Here is a 17,489-nt window from a genome sequence, read left to right as displayed (position 1 = left end):
TGGGAGGGGAAGGTGCCCAGCCCAGCCCTTAGTACCTCTCCCACACGGTATTCCCCCAGCAAACAGTCCGAACTGCAGATTCCTCCCATGAGGTGGTAACTCCACACGCAAGACACGCAATCCGATGCTCGCGTTCCTGAAAGAAAAAAAAAAAAGGACATTTCCAAGTTATGAAACAGACCTCAGCTTTCAGCCTCTGTCTTGGTAGGATCCAGATCCCTTAGAGAAAAGGAGTATGTCAAGTAACTTGAAGCAGATGGGTGAATTGAAGATTTGAAAACAAAAAGATGAAGGTCTGTAAGACAGAGTGGAGTCCAATTAATCTGATCTGTGTCGACTCTTGAGTGTGGAATTGAGGAGTCAGGGAAGACATATCTTGTATTAGAGCAAGAGACAAGAGAAATCAGAGGGCGTTTACAGAACGCGTGTTTGTCCTGCTTGTTGCCGAGCTGGAGTGGACCTGGCAGGCTGTTTTGGAGGCTGTGCAGCTCAGGGTGGATGAGTCGCGAGCACACTGTCCCTCCTGACACAGAGCACTGCGCTTGGGATTTGAAGTTTGAGGGAGAAAAAGATTTTGGAGATCATTTTATCTGTGGCTCTTTAATTTTGGGAGTGGTGATGGTGATGGTGGTTATCATAGATTCTTTTAAAACTCTTCAGAACTATAAAGCATTTTCTCAGAAATTTGACATCCTATGTATTCGTATGTTTCTTCTCCATCAGGGAAGAAACTGCATCTTCTTTTTTTGGGGGGGGGGAGGTCCGGGCGTGGGGCCTGAACTCTGGACCTGGGTGCTATCCCTCAGCTCTTCAGCTCAAGGCTAGCGCTCTACCACCTGAGCCACAGCGCCACTTCCGGCTTTTTTTTTCTTTTTGCTTTATGTGGTGCTGAGGAATCAAACCCAGGGCCTCAGGCATGCAAGGCAAGCGCTCTACCACTGAGCCAACTTCCCAGCCCAGAAACGGTATCTTCTTCTGGGCAGGAGTGAGGGGGTAGTTTCTGGAAGGAATTTGGAGTCCACATTTCATGTGGAAGGCCCTGGCATTTTCACTGAAAATTTCCAAACAGGGGAATGAGAGTGATGGGAATGGCTGTGGATTGTGAGTTGTGAGTTGTCCTGGTGGAAGTCTTTCCCTATGCAGGGTGCTTAGTTATAGTTCACAATTAAGAGACCCACAGGCTTTCCTGTGTGGCTGGCTTTGAACCGTGGTCCTCAGATCTCAGCCTCCTGAGAAACTAGGGTTACAAGAGTGAGCCACCAGTGCTTGGATGGATTATTTCTTTTTTTGGGGGGGGGCATCAAAAGTCAGTGAAACACAATTTAATTGGCAAATTGCTTATTTAGGCTGTCAAATTCTTCCTGGTTCATTTTCCATATGTTTTCATATGGGTTTATCATTTAGATCCAACTTCTAGTTCAGTTGTGGGGCCTGAACTCTGGGCCTGGGCGCTGTCCCTCAGCTCTTCTGCTCAAGGTAAGCGCTCTACCACTTGAGCCACAGTGCCACTTCTGGCTTTTTCTGTTTATGTGGTGCTGAGGAATCGAACCCAGGGCCTCATGCGTGCAAGGCAAGCGCTCTACCACTGAGCCACCTTCCCAGCCCTCTCCTGATTCTTTTCACCATCCTCACTCCTTAGCCCAACACAAGAACTCCATCCCTTATGTCTAGCCTAAGGTGGGAGGGAACTCGTGTTCATCTTGTTATATAGCAAGGCATAGAACAAATGAGCAAGTCTGAATTTTAGGAAGCTCATTCTGGCATTCAGGTACAGGATGCCCTGGGACAGGGAGCAAGGGGTTGGTGTGACCTGCTGGCTACTTCAACAGATCTGATAGATGCTGAGTCCAGATAATGGAGGGAAGGGAGAACTGGAGAGATCTGGTTCTAGACATGCACAGCACTCGGGTCTACAAACAGGTTGGGCAGAGGAGAGTCAAGGATAACTGTGGGTTTTGCAGTAGTGGGTGGGTGGGGACTGAGCTGGGAAGCCAGTAACACTGATGTTAGGATCCGTGGGAGAGACAGGGAAGTCTGTGGGAAAGTGAGATGGAGCGTGGGCGAAGGTGAGGCAAAGGTCTTTGGGAAGCCTGGCATGGATGGCAGTGGACGGACTCTCGTGGGCAGATACAGCCAGAGAAGACAGAGCTGCTGAGCAGTTCTGAGCCGCTGAAGGGGGCGGGGGAGGGGGAGAGGGAGAAACAGGGAGGAAAGCTTTCCATTTCCCACCAGTGCAACGCCAGCCCACGGAGCCCCCTCCCCTCTCACCTGTGCATTCGTTGCAAGTCGGATGGCATCTCTCACAGGTCTGAGTGCGTGGCTCTGCGTGGTAATGCTGGGGGCAGGTGCGGTAACACTGCCCCTTGGAGCGGAGGAGGAAGAAATACTTGTCACATGACAGACAGTCTGTGGGCTGTGGGCCCTGGCAGGTCTTGCATCTCTTGTCGCATTTCTTACAATGACCACTGGAGTTTTCTGCATAATATCTGTAACCCAGAGGGAAGCAAAATGGAAGACAGACATCTCTCACCGGTTCCAAAGCCATGGATGCTCAAGACCCTTAGGCAAAAGGGTGAGCATCTGCACATTGCTTCTGCACACCCTCCTCTCGGTACTGATTACTAGACTATCCGATGCAGTGGAAATGTCATGCGAATATTTGGGACACTGCATTGTTTAGGGAATAATGACAGTGACATAGTCTGTACATGTTCAATACAGGTGCATTTTCCCCCCTGAATGTTTTCAATCTGTGATTCCCAGGCGAAACCCAAGGAGTTGGGAATGCTGACTATACAATCTTTGCCTGTAAGTTGGGTGTGGTGTAAAATCGTGGCTGTCTAAGGAAGATCCGTGGACAAGTTAGGGGCATAGGGCTCTTTCTTTACCCTTTACCCATTAAATGCGCTGCCAAGACTCGAAGGAATGACTCTGCCTTCTTACCTGGGCCTTGGGCATTATGGCCCCTGCCTGCCTCACTCTTTGTGAGGCTTATGTTGGGTAGCAGCCGTGAAAAGACCTAGCCATCACCACATGCGGTAACAGCCTGATGACCGCTACCACTGCCTTTTCTTGTACTTGGCTCTCCAAAGTTGAGCCTTAAGCTGTGTTGAATGGGATCTGGGAATGGAAGATGTTATAACTATTCTGTTCTATTCTGTTCTGTTCTGTTCCATTCTGTTCTGTTCAATTTGATTTGATTTTTCCCCTCCTTCCTTCCCTCCCTCCCTCCCTCCCTCCCTTCCTCCCTCCCTCCCTTCCTTCCTTCCTTCCTTCCTTCCTTCCTTCCTTCCTTCCTTCCTTCCTTCCTTCCTTCCTTCCTTCCTTCCTTCCTTCTTCTTGTATGTCTGCCTGCCTGCCTTCCTGTCTGTCTTTCTTCCTCTCTCCCTCCTTTCTTTCTGTCTTTTTTCTTCTTCCTTCCACCCACCCCCCCTCCCTCCTTCCCTCCCACCTTCTTTCTTTCTTTCTTTCTTTTCTTTCTTTCTTTCTTTCTTTCTTTCTTTCTTTCTTTCTTTCTTTCTTTCTTTCTTTCTTTCTTTCTTTCTTTCTTCCTTTCTTTCTTTCTTTCTTCCTTTCTTTCTTTCTTTCCTTCTTTCCTTTGACAGAGTTTCAACTATATATCCAGACATACATTCACCATGTACCCCAGACAGGCCTCAAATGCTTTATTTTTTTGTTTCAGATGCCTAAGTGCTGGGATTATAAGCATACACAACTGCTTCCTCTTTCAGTGTGTTTCAATGTATCTCTGAGTGGTTCTAACTTCGAGTTTTAAAAAGCATCTTGAAACGGGGTGACGTGAGTGAGGTTAGTCTTTATGAAATACATATCAGTGCTTTGTAATGGTTTTTGGGAGTAAAAACAAATCACCATTTATGAAATTGCTGCTATGAGCCTCTGTGTTCAGGGGATTTCATAGACACAATTGCAGTTGGGTGGAGTGTAATTATTTCTATGAGGCAATCTGAAGACTGAAGTATTTGAGACATAATAGAATGAAAAGAAAGCATCAATCATGAAGTGAGTATTTGGCTCAGACCACAGATGACTCAAGGGAAAGGAAGCCACAGGAACAAGAGAGACTCATACACAGCAGAAGGAACCGGGACTGGGGTCAGACGCTCCAGACTTTCAGGCTGCAGTCTACCTTGGGTTAGTTGTTATAGGACATTGGGCAAGTCCCTTTACTGCTCTGAACTTGTTTTCTTATCTATCAGGTGGAGAGACTAATCAACCTCAGGAGATTGTTCTAGAATCAAATCAAAGTGCACAGATACACTATGAGTAGAAATGCTTTACAAACTCTGAGTCAGCATACAATTATTTTAAATGACATTATGCTATTGTAACTATACAGATGAAAAGCCTCTATAGCATTGTATAGGGGAGGACAAAAAGGTTATCATTTCAAGGTATGTCTTAAAAGTTATCAGCTGGGTGCCAGTGGCTCACACCTGTAGTCTTAGCTACTCAGGAGGCTGCGATCTGACCACTGCAGTTTGAAGCCATCCTGGGCAGAAAGTCTGTGAGACTTTTATCTCCAATTAACCACCCAAAAGTCAGAAGTAGAGCTGTGTCTCAGTAGTCAAGCACCAGCCTTGAGTGAAAAAGCTAAGGGACAGCACTCAGGCCCTGAATTTCGTGAAGCCCCAGTACCAGTACACACACACACACACACACACACACACACACACACACACACACACACACACACACACACAATTATCAAAGAATGATGCTAAAAGAATGACAATGCAGAGCTTGCTAGAACGTATAGGAGAAAGAACATTCTACCCAACTGCTTACTGGGAGGTCCGTGGGGTCCCACAAGCCTCAAAGCCTTGCAGAATCCCATGCACAAGCACTCTTAAAGAACATTCTGTGAAGTTAAATCTCCGGATGTGTGTTGGGACAGAGTGCAGAAGGTTATATCCCCGCTTGTCCAAAGCAAAGAGATGCACCACAGGGGTCCAACGCCTGACATGTGGGCAGGAATGCATCTCCACCTGCGCTTTACCAGTCTTTCCCCTCCTCTTTCCATCTCCTTAGGGTTGCTGCATACACTGGGTGACAATCGGTTCCTTAGCTCAAACCATAGCATTACATCGTGTGTATCGTGTGTGTGTGTGTGGGGGGGGGGGTCTCAATGACTGGATCTGGGGAAGATGGAGGATCTACACATGGGATCCAGATCTTTTCAAATACTGTTCAGTGTGAAGCTGGGGACTTGGCCGGGCGGCCCCTCCCCACCCCATCTAGCAGGATCCTCCTCCATTGATCTGTGTGGCTGGTGTCTTGGATTGCAGCTAATGTGCGGGACTCTGTGTAGAGTGTTAGAGTAGCATGTGTGAAAAATAAGACGTTCCCTCCCCGCCCCCGGAGCTTATAATAAGGATAAGCTCTGGAAAGTCAAAGTATTTGTCTGAATTCACCAGTGCTAGGACTTGAACTCAGGGCCTGGGTGCCATCCGTTAGCACTTTTAGCTCAAGGATGTCACTATATCCCTTGAGCCACAGCTCCTTGTACTGCAGACTCGGAGACAGCATCTAGGGAAGACCTGAAGATGGGATCTTTTGATCTGGGTCTGTACTCTCCCCCTCCCCCCCCCCGTGCCCCTTCCCCCCCCCCCCCCCCCCGGTCCTTTCTTAGGCTCCTGGTTTAGACGAGGAAGTTAACAATCTTTGTCTTTTCTGAGATGCTTGGTGGTGGGAGGGGCAACAGACAGACTTTATTGAAGCCTCGTCCTGATCTGCTGGAATCAGACCTTCCGATGAACCACTTACAGCTTTTCTTAACTGAAAAAATAATAGAATCCTTCTCCACGCATTCACACCCAGTGAGACCAAAGGAGGACACTCTTAGGAGAGGAACACAAAGGCATCATGCCCGTGTACCTCTGAGCGTATGAAATAATATTGATCGAAGTGAACTCCAGGAAATGGAAACAAGAGGTTTTCAATGTTGCTGTCCATGCTGTCTTTTCTTTTTATCTTGCTTGCTTTAGTTTATCTGTCTTTGAGATGGTAAAGAGGGGGGACACAGAAATGGACAGATAAAGGGTGAACAAATACAGCAGTGGTACCCACTAGACACTGTGTGAAAAATGAACTATACAACTTGTGGGTGGGGGATGGGAGGAAAAAATGGAAGAGAGTGGGGGAAGGGGTGACATTATTCAAAAAGAAATGTGCTTATTACCTGACTTATATAACCGTAGCTCCTATTACATCACCTTTATAATAACAATACAACTGTTTTTTGTCTGCTATGGGCTTGAACTCTGGGCCTGGGTGCTGTCCCTCAGCTCTTCAGCTCAAGGCTAGTGCTCCACCTCTTGAGCCACAGCACCACTTCCAGTTTTCTGGTGGTTTATTAGAAATGAGAGTCTCACAGACTTTCTTGCCTGGGCTGGCTTTGACCTGTGATTCTCAGATCTCAACCTCCTGAGTCGCTAGGATGACAGGCGTGAGCCAATGGTGCCCCGCCATAATATAACATTTTTAAAGGAAAAATAATAGAGTCCTTATCTGCAAAATGCTTCTAGAGTGATCCATCACGGTGCATATAGTATGTCCTCAGTGGGTGGATTTATGGAAGGCATGCTAGGGTGGAGATGAATGGGAATAAATGGAGATGCTAACTGAAATCGAGCCCTTGGCGCACATCAGCGTATCTCTCACATTACAGCCTCCATATTCTATCGGGAGCAGAACAAATCCTGGAATGGAAGGAAAAGAATATCCACTACCGGGCAGGCTGCTCTCAAGGAAGAAGGTGTTGTGTCAGCCTGAAATTTACTGACGCGCCTTATGATCAGTGAGGCTGGGCATGAAGGCCTGTGACTCAGGCAGGACCCTCTAACCGTCTGTGTTCTTCACTGGGGCATCTGCTTCTCCTGTTTCTCTTCTGTTGTTGTGAATGGACTCGTCTTTGCTTCTCATGAGCAGAGAGGCTGGGCATACTAGTGCCAAGCCTCAGCCTCCCGATCTGTAAAGTGGGCCGCTTGGGGAGCTTGGGCTGAGCCTCTTACCCGTCCCTGCACCGAAGCACACACTCTCTGCCCAGCTGGAGCCAGCCAGGCCGGCAGGAGAGACACTGCAGACTGTGTTTCCCTTCACAGGTCCTGCAGGAGCTGTGGCACGGGACACACCGATGGCTGTCCTCCTCCGCGTAGTAGCCCTCCGGGCAGACCTCCACGCACGTCGAGTCTGCGGGAGAATAGAAGAGCCCACCTTGACAGCTAGCCGGCCCCATGGCTCCCAGACCCGGTGTGTTTGCTGGGAGACACCACAGCCTCGTGGGCTGATGCAGATCCTTGGGAACAAACGTGTTTTCCCCTCCCTCCCCCTCCCAATAGATCTGGCTGGAAGGCTGCAGGCGTGCAGAGAACCTGGAATCAGCCTGGACCAGTAGTGGGAGAAGGAGGCCCTGGATAGAGATGTCCCAGGAAGAGGAAGAAAACGTTCCCCTTGTTTCCATGGTGAGACTCTGTGTACTGATGGGAAGACAGCTGTGAACACGTTCTCTGGCCTTCCCCATGCTCTCGGGGAAGTTCAGCTCCTTCACATCTGGTGGTTTTGGTGGAATTCAGTTGTCTTTTCTCTGTGCTGGTGTTAAGTCCAACCATGGCTTGCTGAACACCTTAGGACTTGTTTTACACTAGCAATCACCTTCAGACTAAATGTGCTGAAGGTAGCCAACCTTGGACTATGCTTGTTCAAGATTTTCTTTTTTGAAACTGAGGCTTGAACTCAGGGCCTTACACTCTTGAGTAGTTGTTTTAATTTTTTTCCCTCTTGAGCCACACCTCCACTTCTGCCTTTTTGCCGGCTAATTGGAAATAAGTTGCCCAAATTTATCTGTCCCCCGCTAGCTTCAAAGCATGAGCTTCAAATCTCAGCTTTCTGAATAGCTAGGATTACAGGGATGAGTCACCAGTGTCTGGCTGGAGATGATTTTGATTCATTTTGAGACAGAGTCTCACTATATAGTTCAAGCTAGCCTTGAACTCTTAATCTTCCTGTCTCAGTCTCCCGCACACTGAGATTACAGGTATATATAATGCCATCATATGTAGCCAAGAAAAGGTGTTAATCAACAGCTGTGAAGGGGAAATTTTGATGAGGAGTTGAATATGAACATGTGTTTAAGGTGTCTCACAGACTGTTCATTCCTTACAAGGGGATCAATAGTAATCAGTTTCTCACGCAGTAGGGAGATTGGGGATCTTGGCCAGATGATCAACATTTATACCAGGGATAAAAGGCTGGTGGATATCATATGCATAGGGGGTACAATATCATCCACTCTGGCTGAAAATGCATAATCTCTATCAATCATTAAGGAAACTCACACCAGCCCCCAAGGGGAGACAGGGACTCGCTATCACAAAAGACAGAGACAGTTTTGTGCCAGTGCTGCAGTCTGAAGGAGGCTGAAGAGACAAGAATGCTCAATGCAATGGCTGACCCTAGATGGGACTCTAGCCAGGGGTATGTTCCAGTACTGCATCAATGTACACTGAATAGTGTTGACAACTGTCCTATGGTTATGTCAGGAAGCTCAGCAACCATGTGCCACAAGTAAGGATATGTTATGGATTAAGGATGGAGGGATCATCAGTGGATCAAAGATTCACAGTAGGCAACCTGGGCAAAGGGCATCAGTGTGAGGGTCATCTATGTACTTTTCTCAGTCGTGGATCTTTTCTGTAGACTTTCAAGTATTCCCTCCCCCCCCCATTTACTAAACAAGAAGCTGATATCCACCAGGCATCAGGCGTCTTGCCAGTAGCTTCCCAAGGGGGAGAGAAAAGCCACGCCTTCCTGAGGGTGGGGGAGGAGCTGGGTGGGCGTCACTCACTGAGAAGAAGGCTGGGTCTGGGGCAGGCTTCGCACTGGTCCTCCCTGGGCCCTGAGCAGTGCCAGCACTTGTGGTGACACGGCCGACACCTGTGCCCCGCCTCATCCCAGTACTCAATGGCCGCACACTCGCTGTGCAGAATGCACTTCCCGAGCTTGGTCTTTTTCCAGCCTTCCCGACACGTGATACAGGTCCCGGGTGATGAGCAGGTGTGGCAGAACTTGGGGCAATCTGTGGGTATGACAGGGAGGGTGGGGGAGGGGATAGTAAGAGAAGGCCAGGATGCTCTTCTAGGAATACACTCCTGATCGTCTGGAAATTTCTAAGGCTTTGTGCCAAGGATGGTAGGTAGGGCTGCTGGGCTGTAAGGTTAAGAGTTGAATTCTGCCATCACAAAATGAGAAAAGATGATGGCTTCATTTTCTCAGAGAGCCCCTGCCTGAAAAGTCACCCCAGAAATATTGGCAAGGCCCATTATAACCACACCACTGCACGGAAATGATGACAAGCATTATACAAAGCATGGTCTCTGCCATATACTCCTCTGTGGCCATTTCCACCATCATAACCCTCATTGCCTCTTGGTCCTTTGCTTCCTTCCCCACAATAACTTCAGCTTCTCTGTCTGTCTGTCTGTCTGCCTGCCTGCCTGCCTGCCTGCCTGTCTGTCTGCCCGTCCGCCCACCCGTCCGTCCGTCCATCTATCTATCTATCTATCTATCTATCTATCTATCTATCTATCTATCTATCTATCTATCTATCTATCTATCTTTCTATATCTTTGTGTGTCCAGGAGAGAGGGCTTTTTTAGTGCTCAAATTTAGTGCTCTACCACTTGAGCCACAGCTCTATTTCCCGCCTTTTGGTGGCTAATTTGAGATAAGAGTCTCACGGACTTTCCTTCTCAGGCTGTCTTGCAACTGCAGTCCTCAGATCTCAGCCTCCTGAGTAGCTAGGATTTATAGCTGTGAGACACCAATGTCTGGCTTGGCCTATACCTTTATATAGCTGTACAGAGGGGTTTCAATTTAACAAGTCAGTTTATGAGTACCATGCATCTTGGTCAATGCCATCCTTCCACCTTCCCCTAATACAGCAGTTGTTGGAAAAATCATAATCGTTCATGGCCAAAAATGAATTCTATCACATTCATTTATGAGCACATAGCACCCAGGGGAGGGGCCAGGCCTCTGCGGGCACCCTAGCGGTGTATCAGACACATCACAATAACACATCGGCCTATCTTCCTAGCCCCACCCATGTCTGATTTTTTTCCTTTCCTCCCCAATAGAATGTGCATTCTACAAAGGCACAGATTCTGTCTCTCTTGCTGCCCAGACCTGGGAGAGAGCAGGGCAGGAAGCAGCCTGACACTGTGGGTGAACAGGTGTGTGATGTCAGTATTGCTGTCATTATCATCTTATTATAGCTGTGTCTGGACGTGGAGGCTGCAGATGCTGAACCACATGGCCAGCAGAGGTCAGGGTCAGGAGCCGAACCCAGGTCCTTCCCCAGGTCCTCCTGCCAGTGCTGACCTGATGCTCCCAGAAAGGTGTGGGCAGCCGCCTGGGCTTTAGAAAAGTCTTTCCCAGAATGCTTTTCTTCTTCATTTGGGAATTCCTCATAATGGGCAATTTACTTTATGTTTTGGTTCCCAGATCATGAATAAGAGGCAAACAATCCATGCCCAGTCACAACATAAGGAGGTATAAATAACATTATTTTTCTTCAGTGCGTAGGGACTGACGTGCTTGGGGGAAGTATTTGGAAGAGGCCAGAGAGGCTGAAGGTGAACAGGGAGAAATGGATGAGCTGTGGGAAGCAAATCTCCAAAGGAGACAAGACACACAGGGGAAATTCTCTGTGACTCGCTTAGTTAATGTGATCAATTTGTAGTGGCTTAAAACGTAAGCCTTTCAATTAGGCCCTTTTTTCTCTTCTTTTCTTTTTCTTTTTCTTTCTTGTCAGTCCTGGAGTCTTGAACTCAGAGCCTGGGTCCTGTCCCTGAGCTGCTTTTTGCTCAAGGCTAGTGTTCTACCATTTGAAGCACAGCTCTACTTCTGGCTTTTTCTGTGGTTAACTGGAGATAAGAGTCTCATGGGTTTTCTTGCCTGGGCTGGCTTCAAACCGCCTCCTCAGGTCTCAGCCTCCTGAGTAGCTAGGATTACAGGTGTGAGCCACCAACACCCAGCCATTTAGGGCCATGTTGAAGGCTGATCATTTCTGCTAAAATCCATTTGATTGGCAGGTCATGCTCTCGGTTAGGAAGAAGGCCCAAGTGATATGTGACTAATGGAATGGACAAGATCTAAGATTATGCATGATTCTTTTTTTTTGAGGATTGCCAGTACTGAGGCTTGAACTCAGGGCTTGGAGGCTCTCTCTTAACTTTTTCATTCAAGGCTGGTGCTCTACCACTTAAGCCATACCTTCTCTGACAGCTTTTTGGTGATTATTGGGAGACAAGAATCTCATAGACTTTTCTACTTGGGTGGGTTTCAGATCTCAGCCTTCCCAGTAGTGAGGGTGGCAGATGTAAGCTATCAGCTCCTGGCTCTGAATGACCTACTTCAAAAAACGAATGAGAACCAATGGGAGTAGACTTCCTTACAGGGTCGGGTTACAGATGTGCGGCTGGCGCTAACTGCCTGGGGCAGAGGCTCTCCTGGAACCCATCTGGCTCCTCCCCGGCAGGCTGAGTGTGTGGCCCTGCACTCAGCAGGCCCTTACCTTGGCAGCTCTCCGTCTCTTCCTCGTAGTAAGCTCCCACTGGGCACTCGTCCAGGCACTGCCCCTTGTAGAGGGACTTAGATATATCGGCACACTGCTCACAGTCATCCGCCTCGGGGCCGCTGCATTGGAGGCAGTCTTCGTGGCAGGTGATACACTGGCCTGCGTGTGAGTAGGAGCCCTGGGGACAGGACTGATGGCACGTGTCTTCATGCAGGAAGAAGTCGGGCATGCACTCTGCGGGAAGGAAGAGCAGCGCATGAGCTCCAGGGGCTGGCAGCGAAGCTAGCCCATCTCTCACCGCTGGGACTCACACTGATCCCATTCTGCAAGGGCAAATCCTCAAGGTCAAAGAGGCCCTGGCTTGCGGGAGGGGCCTTATGTCCTAACTCTGTCTGGGTGCTGGAAGCGGCCTGCATTTCTGATGTACCAGAAATCACTGTGGCAGACTGGGATGGCTGAGGTGCTAGGGGTTTTGTCAGAAGACACGAATAGTTACCTGTAGCTGTCTGATGCACAACAGACTCTGTTCCACAATAAAAACAAGTTAGAAATTGCAGAGCAAGTTAATTTTGCATTCTGTCAGAGCACAGACCTTGGCTAGAGGATTAATCAGCACAAATAATAACTTGTGGCTTTATTTTGTTTCTGTTGTTATTCTTATTCGGGGAGGAATCCTTGAGGTCTCATCAAGAGGATGCTTTGAATAGAACAACACCAGGTAAGTTAGCTTGTCTTGTTTTGGAGAAGAAATTGGATATGTTTCTTGGGAGATCATTCTCGAGAAAATCTTCATAGCCAGAGAGCTAGTCTCCATTTTATAGTTGTCAGTACTTCCCGCCCCCAACCCGCTCTGTCTCTGTCTCTCTGTCTCTCTCTGTCTCTGTCTCTCCGTCTGTCTCTCTGTCTCTGTCTCTCTCTCAGTCCCTCTGCATGCTAAACAAGCCTGCTACCATTTGAGCCATGCCCAGAGTACTATTGCTTCTATTTTGTTTTTGACATAGGGTGTCACTGAGTGCTTAGGCTGATAGATATCTTCCTATCTCCACTTTCTGGAATTATATGCATGCACCACCAGGCCTGGTTTCGTTTTCTTTTTTCTTTTTTGTCAGTCGTGGGGCCTGAACTCTGGGCCTGGGCACTGTCCCTCAGCAATTCAGCTCAAGGCTAGCGCTCTACCACTTGAGCCACAGCGCCACTTCTGGCTTTCTGTTTGTGTGGTGCTGAGGGCCTCATGCATGCAAGGCAAGCGCTCCACCACTGAGCCACCTTCCCAGCCCCCCCCCCCCCCCCCAGGCCTGGTGTCTTTGTTATCTTTTCTTGCTTTTTTTTTTTCTTTTTAGCCTGTCCTGAGGCTTGAACTGAGCACCTAGGCGCTGTCTTTGAGCTTCTTTTGCTCAAAGTTAGCGCTCTACCACTTGAGCCACTGTTCCATTTCTGCCTTTTTTTTTTGAGTAGTTTAATGAAGATGAGAGTCTCACAGTCTCTCCTACCCGGGCTGGATCTCAAACTGAGATCCTCAGCTCTCAACTTTGTGAGTAGCTAGGATTACAGGGGTGAGCCATCAGCTCCTGGCTTCTTACCATTCCTTTAATCACCTCTGTTTATTTTATTTTTGTTGTTTGTGTGTTTTGGCTTTGTTTTTTTTTCTGGTGATATGGGAATGTGAACTCCAGGCCTCATATTGGCTAGGTGGGAACACCACCGCTTGAGCCACGCCTCAATCCTGCCCTCGGCATTTGTTTAGTCTCCCTCTCTCCTTTAAGCCCCTGTGTGTGGAAGGAATCTTCTTGGTCTCAATCTGCAGACTGCATATTGGAGAGAGAGCATGTCACTCTCAGTTTGCACCAGGGTGGGTAGGTTTCCCTACGGACGGAGCCTGGCTGTGGAGGTTTGCTGAGGACACGCTGTGGTTCCCAGGGGCTCACGGGGGCCCCCTCTCTCTGGGGGAGTACCTTTGCATGTTCTCTCATGGAGACACTCCTGACACATCTCCGGACAGCGCTTGCACACCCCGTCCACAGCCACGTGTTTCTCAGGACAGGCTTCCCGGCATTCTCTGCCAGCTAGGACAAACCCTTCTTCACAGGTCTGACAGTCGGTGGCATTTCCTTCGCAGGTTCTGCAGGGAGAGCTGCACGGTTCGCACAGTCCGCCCGTGGCGTAAAAGCGCCTGTGGAAGGATGGGGGAGAGGTTGGAGAGGCTGCGTGCGGGGCTCGGGGTGGGGCTCGGGATGGGGCTTCAACTTGGGGAGAAAGAGATTGCAACTCAGACGGAAAGGCTGTTTGCCTTTCCTCACGACTTACTGATTGAGGGTGGTATAGGGAAACACCTAGAAAAATAAAACGAAAGGCTACACATTCTCCTGGTGAATTTGGTTTGTTTGTAAACACTAGTGGATAATAGGGCTATCACGTAGTCACCTTCGGATTCCTTGTTGTACCCCATAATTGTCAAAACTTTCTTTTACTTGAAAGCCTTGTTTTTGTGGAAGAAACATCCTTTCTGCTCAATTGAATAATTTTAGAACCATTTCACAAATTAAAGGGGGCTGGGAAGGTGGCTCAGTGGTAGAGCGCTTGCCTTGCATGCATGAGGCCCTGGGTTCGATTCCTCAGCATCACATAAGCAGAAAAAAAAGCCGGAAGTGTTGCTGTTGCTGAAGTGGTAGAGCGCTAGCCTTGAGCTGAAGAGCTGAGGGACAGCGCCCAGGCCCAGAGTTCAGGCCCCACGACTGGACCCCCACCCCCCCCCAAAAAAAAATAAATAAAAAAGAACATACTGTGCATGGCGCTCCATGGAAATGATCTGGAAAACGAACTATGCAAGGGGTGGGCAGGGACAGGAAGAGAGAACTGGGGAAAAGCAGGGGCAGGGTGACACTGTCCGAAATGAAATGTGCTCACTCCCTCGACTCAGGGAGCAGTAACGCCTTTGTACAACACCTCAATAATAAGAGTAAAATCATGTGAAAAGTATTTCCATTTGTGCTCTCTACAGTTGGAACCCCTTTGTGTTCGGGGCACTTTCTACATGCACAGCCTCCTCCTCCTCCACCCCAGCGAGGCCTTGGTGATAATCTGTCACCCGACATTGGCACATCTCTATCACCCCCACCTTCCTCCCCCCCCCCACCAAGCAGCCAATCAGAAAGTTGAGGCTTATGGGTACTTGCTGATGGCTGGATACGACGGTGCATTAAAACTGGCCTGACAACGAAGTGGGGAGGGGTGGTGGAGGAAGGCTGCAAAAGGAAGAGGAGAGACGAAGGGTGAGGAAATAAGGGTGGAACAGGAAATCCTTAGCATGGCAACCTTACCAGAAACAGAAGGCAGACCCAGCCATCAGAAAGCCGTCTGCAAAGACCCCAGCTCCCCCTACTTAACCCAAGGCCCTGCTCTGTAATGCAGAAGACAACTAGGAGGGTAGAGCGGGGCTGAGGGGCTGTCTTCCCCACGTCTAGCCATGGGCTCTCTTTCTGTCAGATTTCTCTTCCACAACCCTTCTTTTATGTTTTGGTCTTGCCTGAATTCTTCGCTTGCCAGACACAAAGACCGAGATTATATAGCTGCCCTAAACTTTCTAGCAACCATTTGGTGTGTTGGTAGGAAAATTAGGGATTATGTTTTCTTCGCCTTGGACTCATTGAAATGATGTGATGACTATACCCTTCAGTGTGGTGTCCTAGAGTAACTTCACTACCCTAAAAGCCTCTGGGATCTCTTTTTGATTGGCTCCCTGTTGGTTGTTTTCAGAATTGGAGTCATACAGTTCGTAGGTTTCGTTCACTTAGTAATACGCATTCTGGAGGTTTGGGCTGTCCCTGAGCCTCTTTGTGCTCAAGGGTAGTGCTCTGTCACTTGAGCCACAGTGCCACTTGTGGCCTTTTCAGAGTAGTTTATTGGAGATGAGACTCTCAGGGACTTTTCTGCCCAGGCTGGCTTTGAACTGCCATCCTCAGATCTCAGCTAGGATTACAGGCACGAGCCACCAGCGCCCGGCTTCATGGTTTGATTCTTTCAGTGAATAATATTCCACTGTCTGGTGTTAAAAATAAATTAGTTGAGAGGCCAACAAATGGAGACAACTCAAGTGCCTTGGGTTCTCATGTAAACAAACAGAAGCTCAATCAAAACGGCAAAAGGAAACGTAATTTAACTAATCAGAAGCCCCCAACGAACCTTCCACTCAAAACTTCCCACTTGAGTGAATTGAACATATTTTCTGTGTGTCACTTTGGCAAACACCTTATAAAACATTCCTCTTTTCATTTCTGCAACGGAGCAATGAACCACTGGTAGTCCGGTGTGATCTGATGCATGTGCCACGCAAAACACAAATGAACTTGTTAGAATTTTAATGTGCAGTTACTATGTGCTAATAAAAAAAGACAACAAAAACAGAAAATACTTTAATGAGCCCCACTTTATCTTTTAACACCAGATGCCACATTCAGTTTGCCCATTCATCAACTGCTGTAGTTTGGCTCTTGAATGTCCCCAGATGGTCACCTCCTAGGGAGGGGGTGTTGGAGGATTTTAAGAAGTGGGATCTAAGTGTCGCAAGGTATAACGTTAATATGCAAAGCTGCGTAGCTGTTTTGTACACCAACAACGGACAGGTTGGGACAATAATTCCATTCTCAATAGTCTAAAAATACTTGATAACAAACTTAGCTAGCAGGTGGTGAAAGATCTCTACAGCAAAAACGATAAAACCCTGAAAAAAGATTGAAGAAGGCAACAGAAGATGAAAACACATCCGGCTGGGAATGTGGCTTTGTGGTAGAGCGCTTGCCTAGCATGCACAAAGCCCTGGGTTCAATTCCTCAGTACCACAGAAACAGAAAAAGCTGGAAGTGGCGCTGTGGCTCAAGTGGTAGAATGCTAGACTGGAGCAAAAAAGCAGCTCAGGGACAGTGCCCAGGCCCTGAGTTCAAGCCCCAGGACTGGCCAAAAAAAAAAAAAAGAAAAAAAGAAAAAAAGAAAAGACCTCTTAGGCTCATAAATCAGTAGAATCAATATTTGGAAATGGTTATACTACAAAAAGCAATTTATGGATTCAGTGTAATTCCCATCAAAATCCCAGTGTCATTCTTCGTAGAGATAAAAAAATCAATTCCAAAATTTATATGGAAACATTAAAACAAACCTAATAGAAAAGCAATCTGAGCAGAAGAGTAAGGCTGGAGGTATCATAATACATATCTTCAAGTTCTACTACAGAGCAGTAAAAACAACAACAACAACAACAACAACAACAAAAATCTCTCTCTTCTCCTGTCCCCAAACATAGCATGGCACTGGTGTAAAACCGACAAGTAGATCATCAATAGGAAAGAATAGAAGACCCAGAAAAAAACTCACACTGTTACAGCTACTTGGTTTTTGACAAAGGAGTCAAAAACATACACTGTAGAGAAGACAAATGGTGTGGGGAAAACTGATTATCTCCATGTAGAAGGCAATAGACCCCTCTCATCTACCACAAAACCATTTCAAAATGGATCAAAGGCTTTACTGTAATGAAATCTTAACATGACTATGGGAAGACTTTGGAGTATGTAGTCACAGGCAATTATTTCCTGAGAAGGACTGGAAATTGAGTAGCAATTGATAAATGAGACTGCCAAAGCTTCTGCATAGCAAAGAAACAGTGACAAGATCCAAGAGACAACCTACAGACGGGGGAGAAAGGCTTCTCCAGCTACAGTGGATAAAGGATTAATTTCTAGATTATACAAAGAACTCAAAAAGTTAAACAGCAAAAGGAAAATAAATGAGAAAATGAACTGAACAGACAGTTCTTAGTGCAAATGGCTAGTGAATGCATGAAGAAAAAAGTTCAGTATCATTAGACATAAAGAAAATGCCAATTAAGAGTACACTGAGATTC

The 17,489-nt window shown here is 47.5% G+C and overlaps 1 protein-coding gene across 4 annotated transcripts in view; it reads right to left on the bottom strand.

Annotated features, from left to right (window-relative positions):
• Pcsk5 (proprotein convertase subtilisin/kexin type 5) overlaps positions 1-17,489 on the bottom strand; it is a 394,004-nt gene that overhangs the window by 8,405 nt on the left and 368,110 nt on the right. For all 4 annotated transcript variants that reach the window (XM_070035766.1, XM_070035767.1, XM_070035769.1 and 1 more), the window contains 6 exons: positions 13,549-13,766; positions 11,594-11,830; positions 8,864-9,094; positions 7,032-7,209; positions 2,269-2,486; positions 36-136 (listed from right to left, as the gene is read on the bottom strand). In XM_070035766.1, coding sequence (XP_069891867.1) covers positions 36-136; positions 2,269-2,486; positions 7,032-7,209; positions 8,864-9,094; positions 11,594-11,830; positions 13,549-13,766 — 1,183 coding nt within the window. The remainder of the gene's footprint in view (positions 1-35; positions 137-2,268; positions 2,487-7,031; positions 7,210-8,863; positions 9,095-11,593; positions 11,831-13,548; positions 13,767-17,489) is intronic.

Source organism: Dipodomys merriami, unplaced genomic scaffold (genome assembly GCF_024711535.1).
Source record: "Dipodomys merriami isolate MVZ:Mamm:240054 unplaced genomic scaffold, mDipMer1.0.p SCAF_26, whole genome shotgun sequence".
Taxonomy (NCBI): Eukaryota; Metazoa; Chordata; class Mammalia; order Rodentia; family Heteromyidae; genus Dipodomys; species Dipodomys merriami.
Note: the sequence above shows the minus strand (reverse complement) of the source record. Positions and strands in the feature narration are given on the sequence as shown.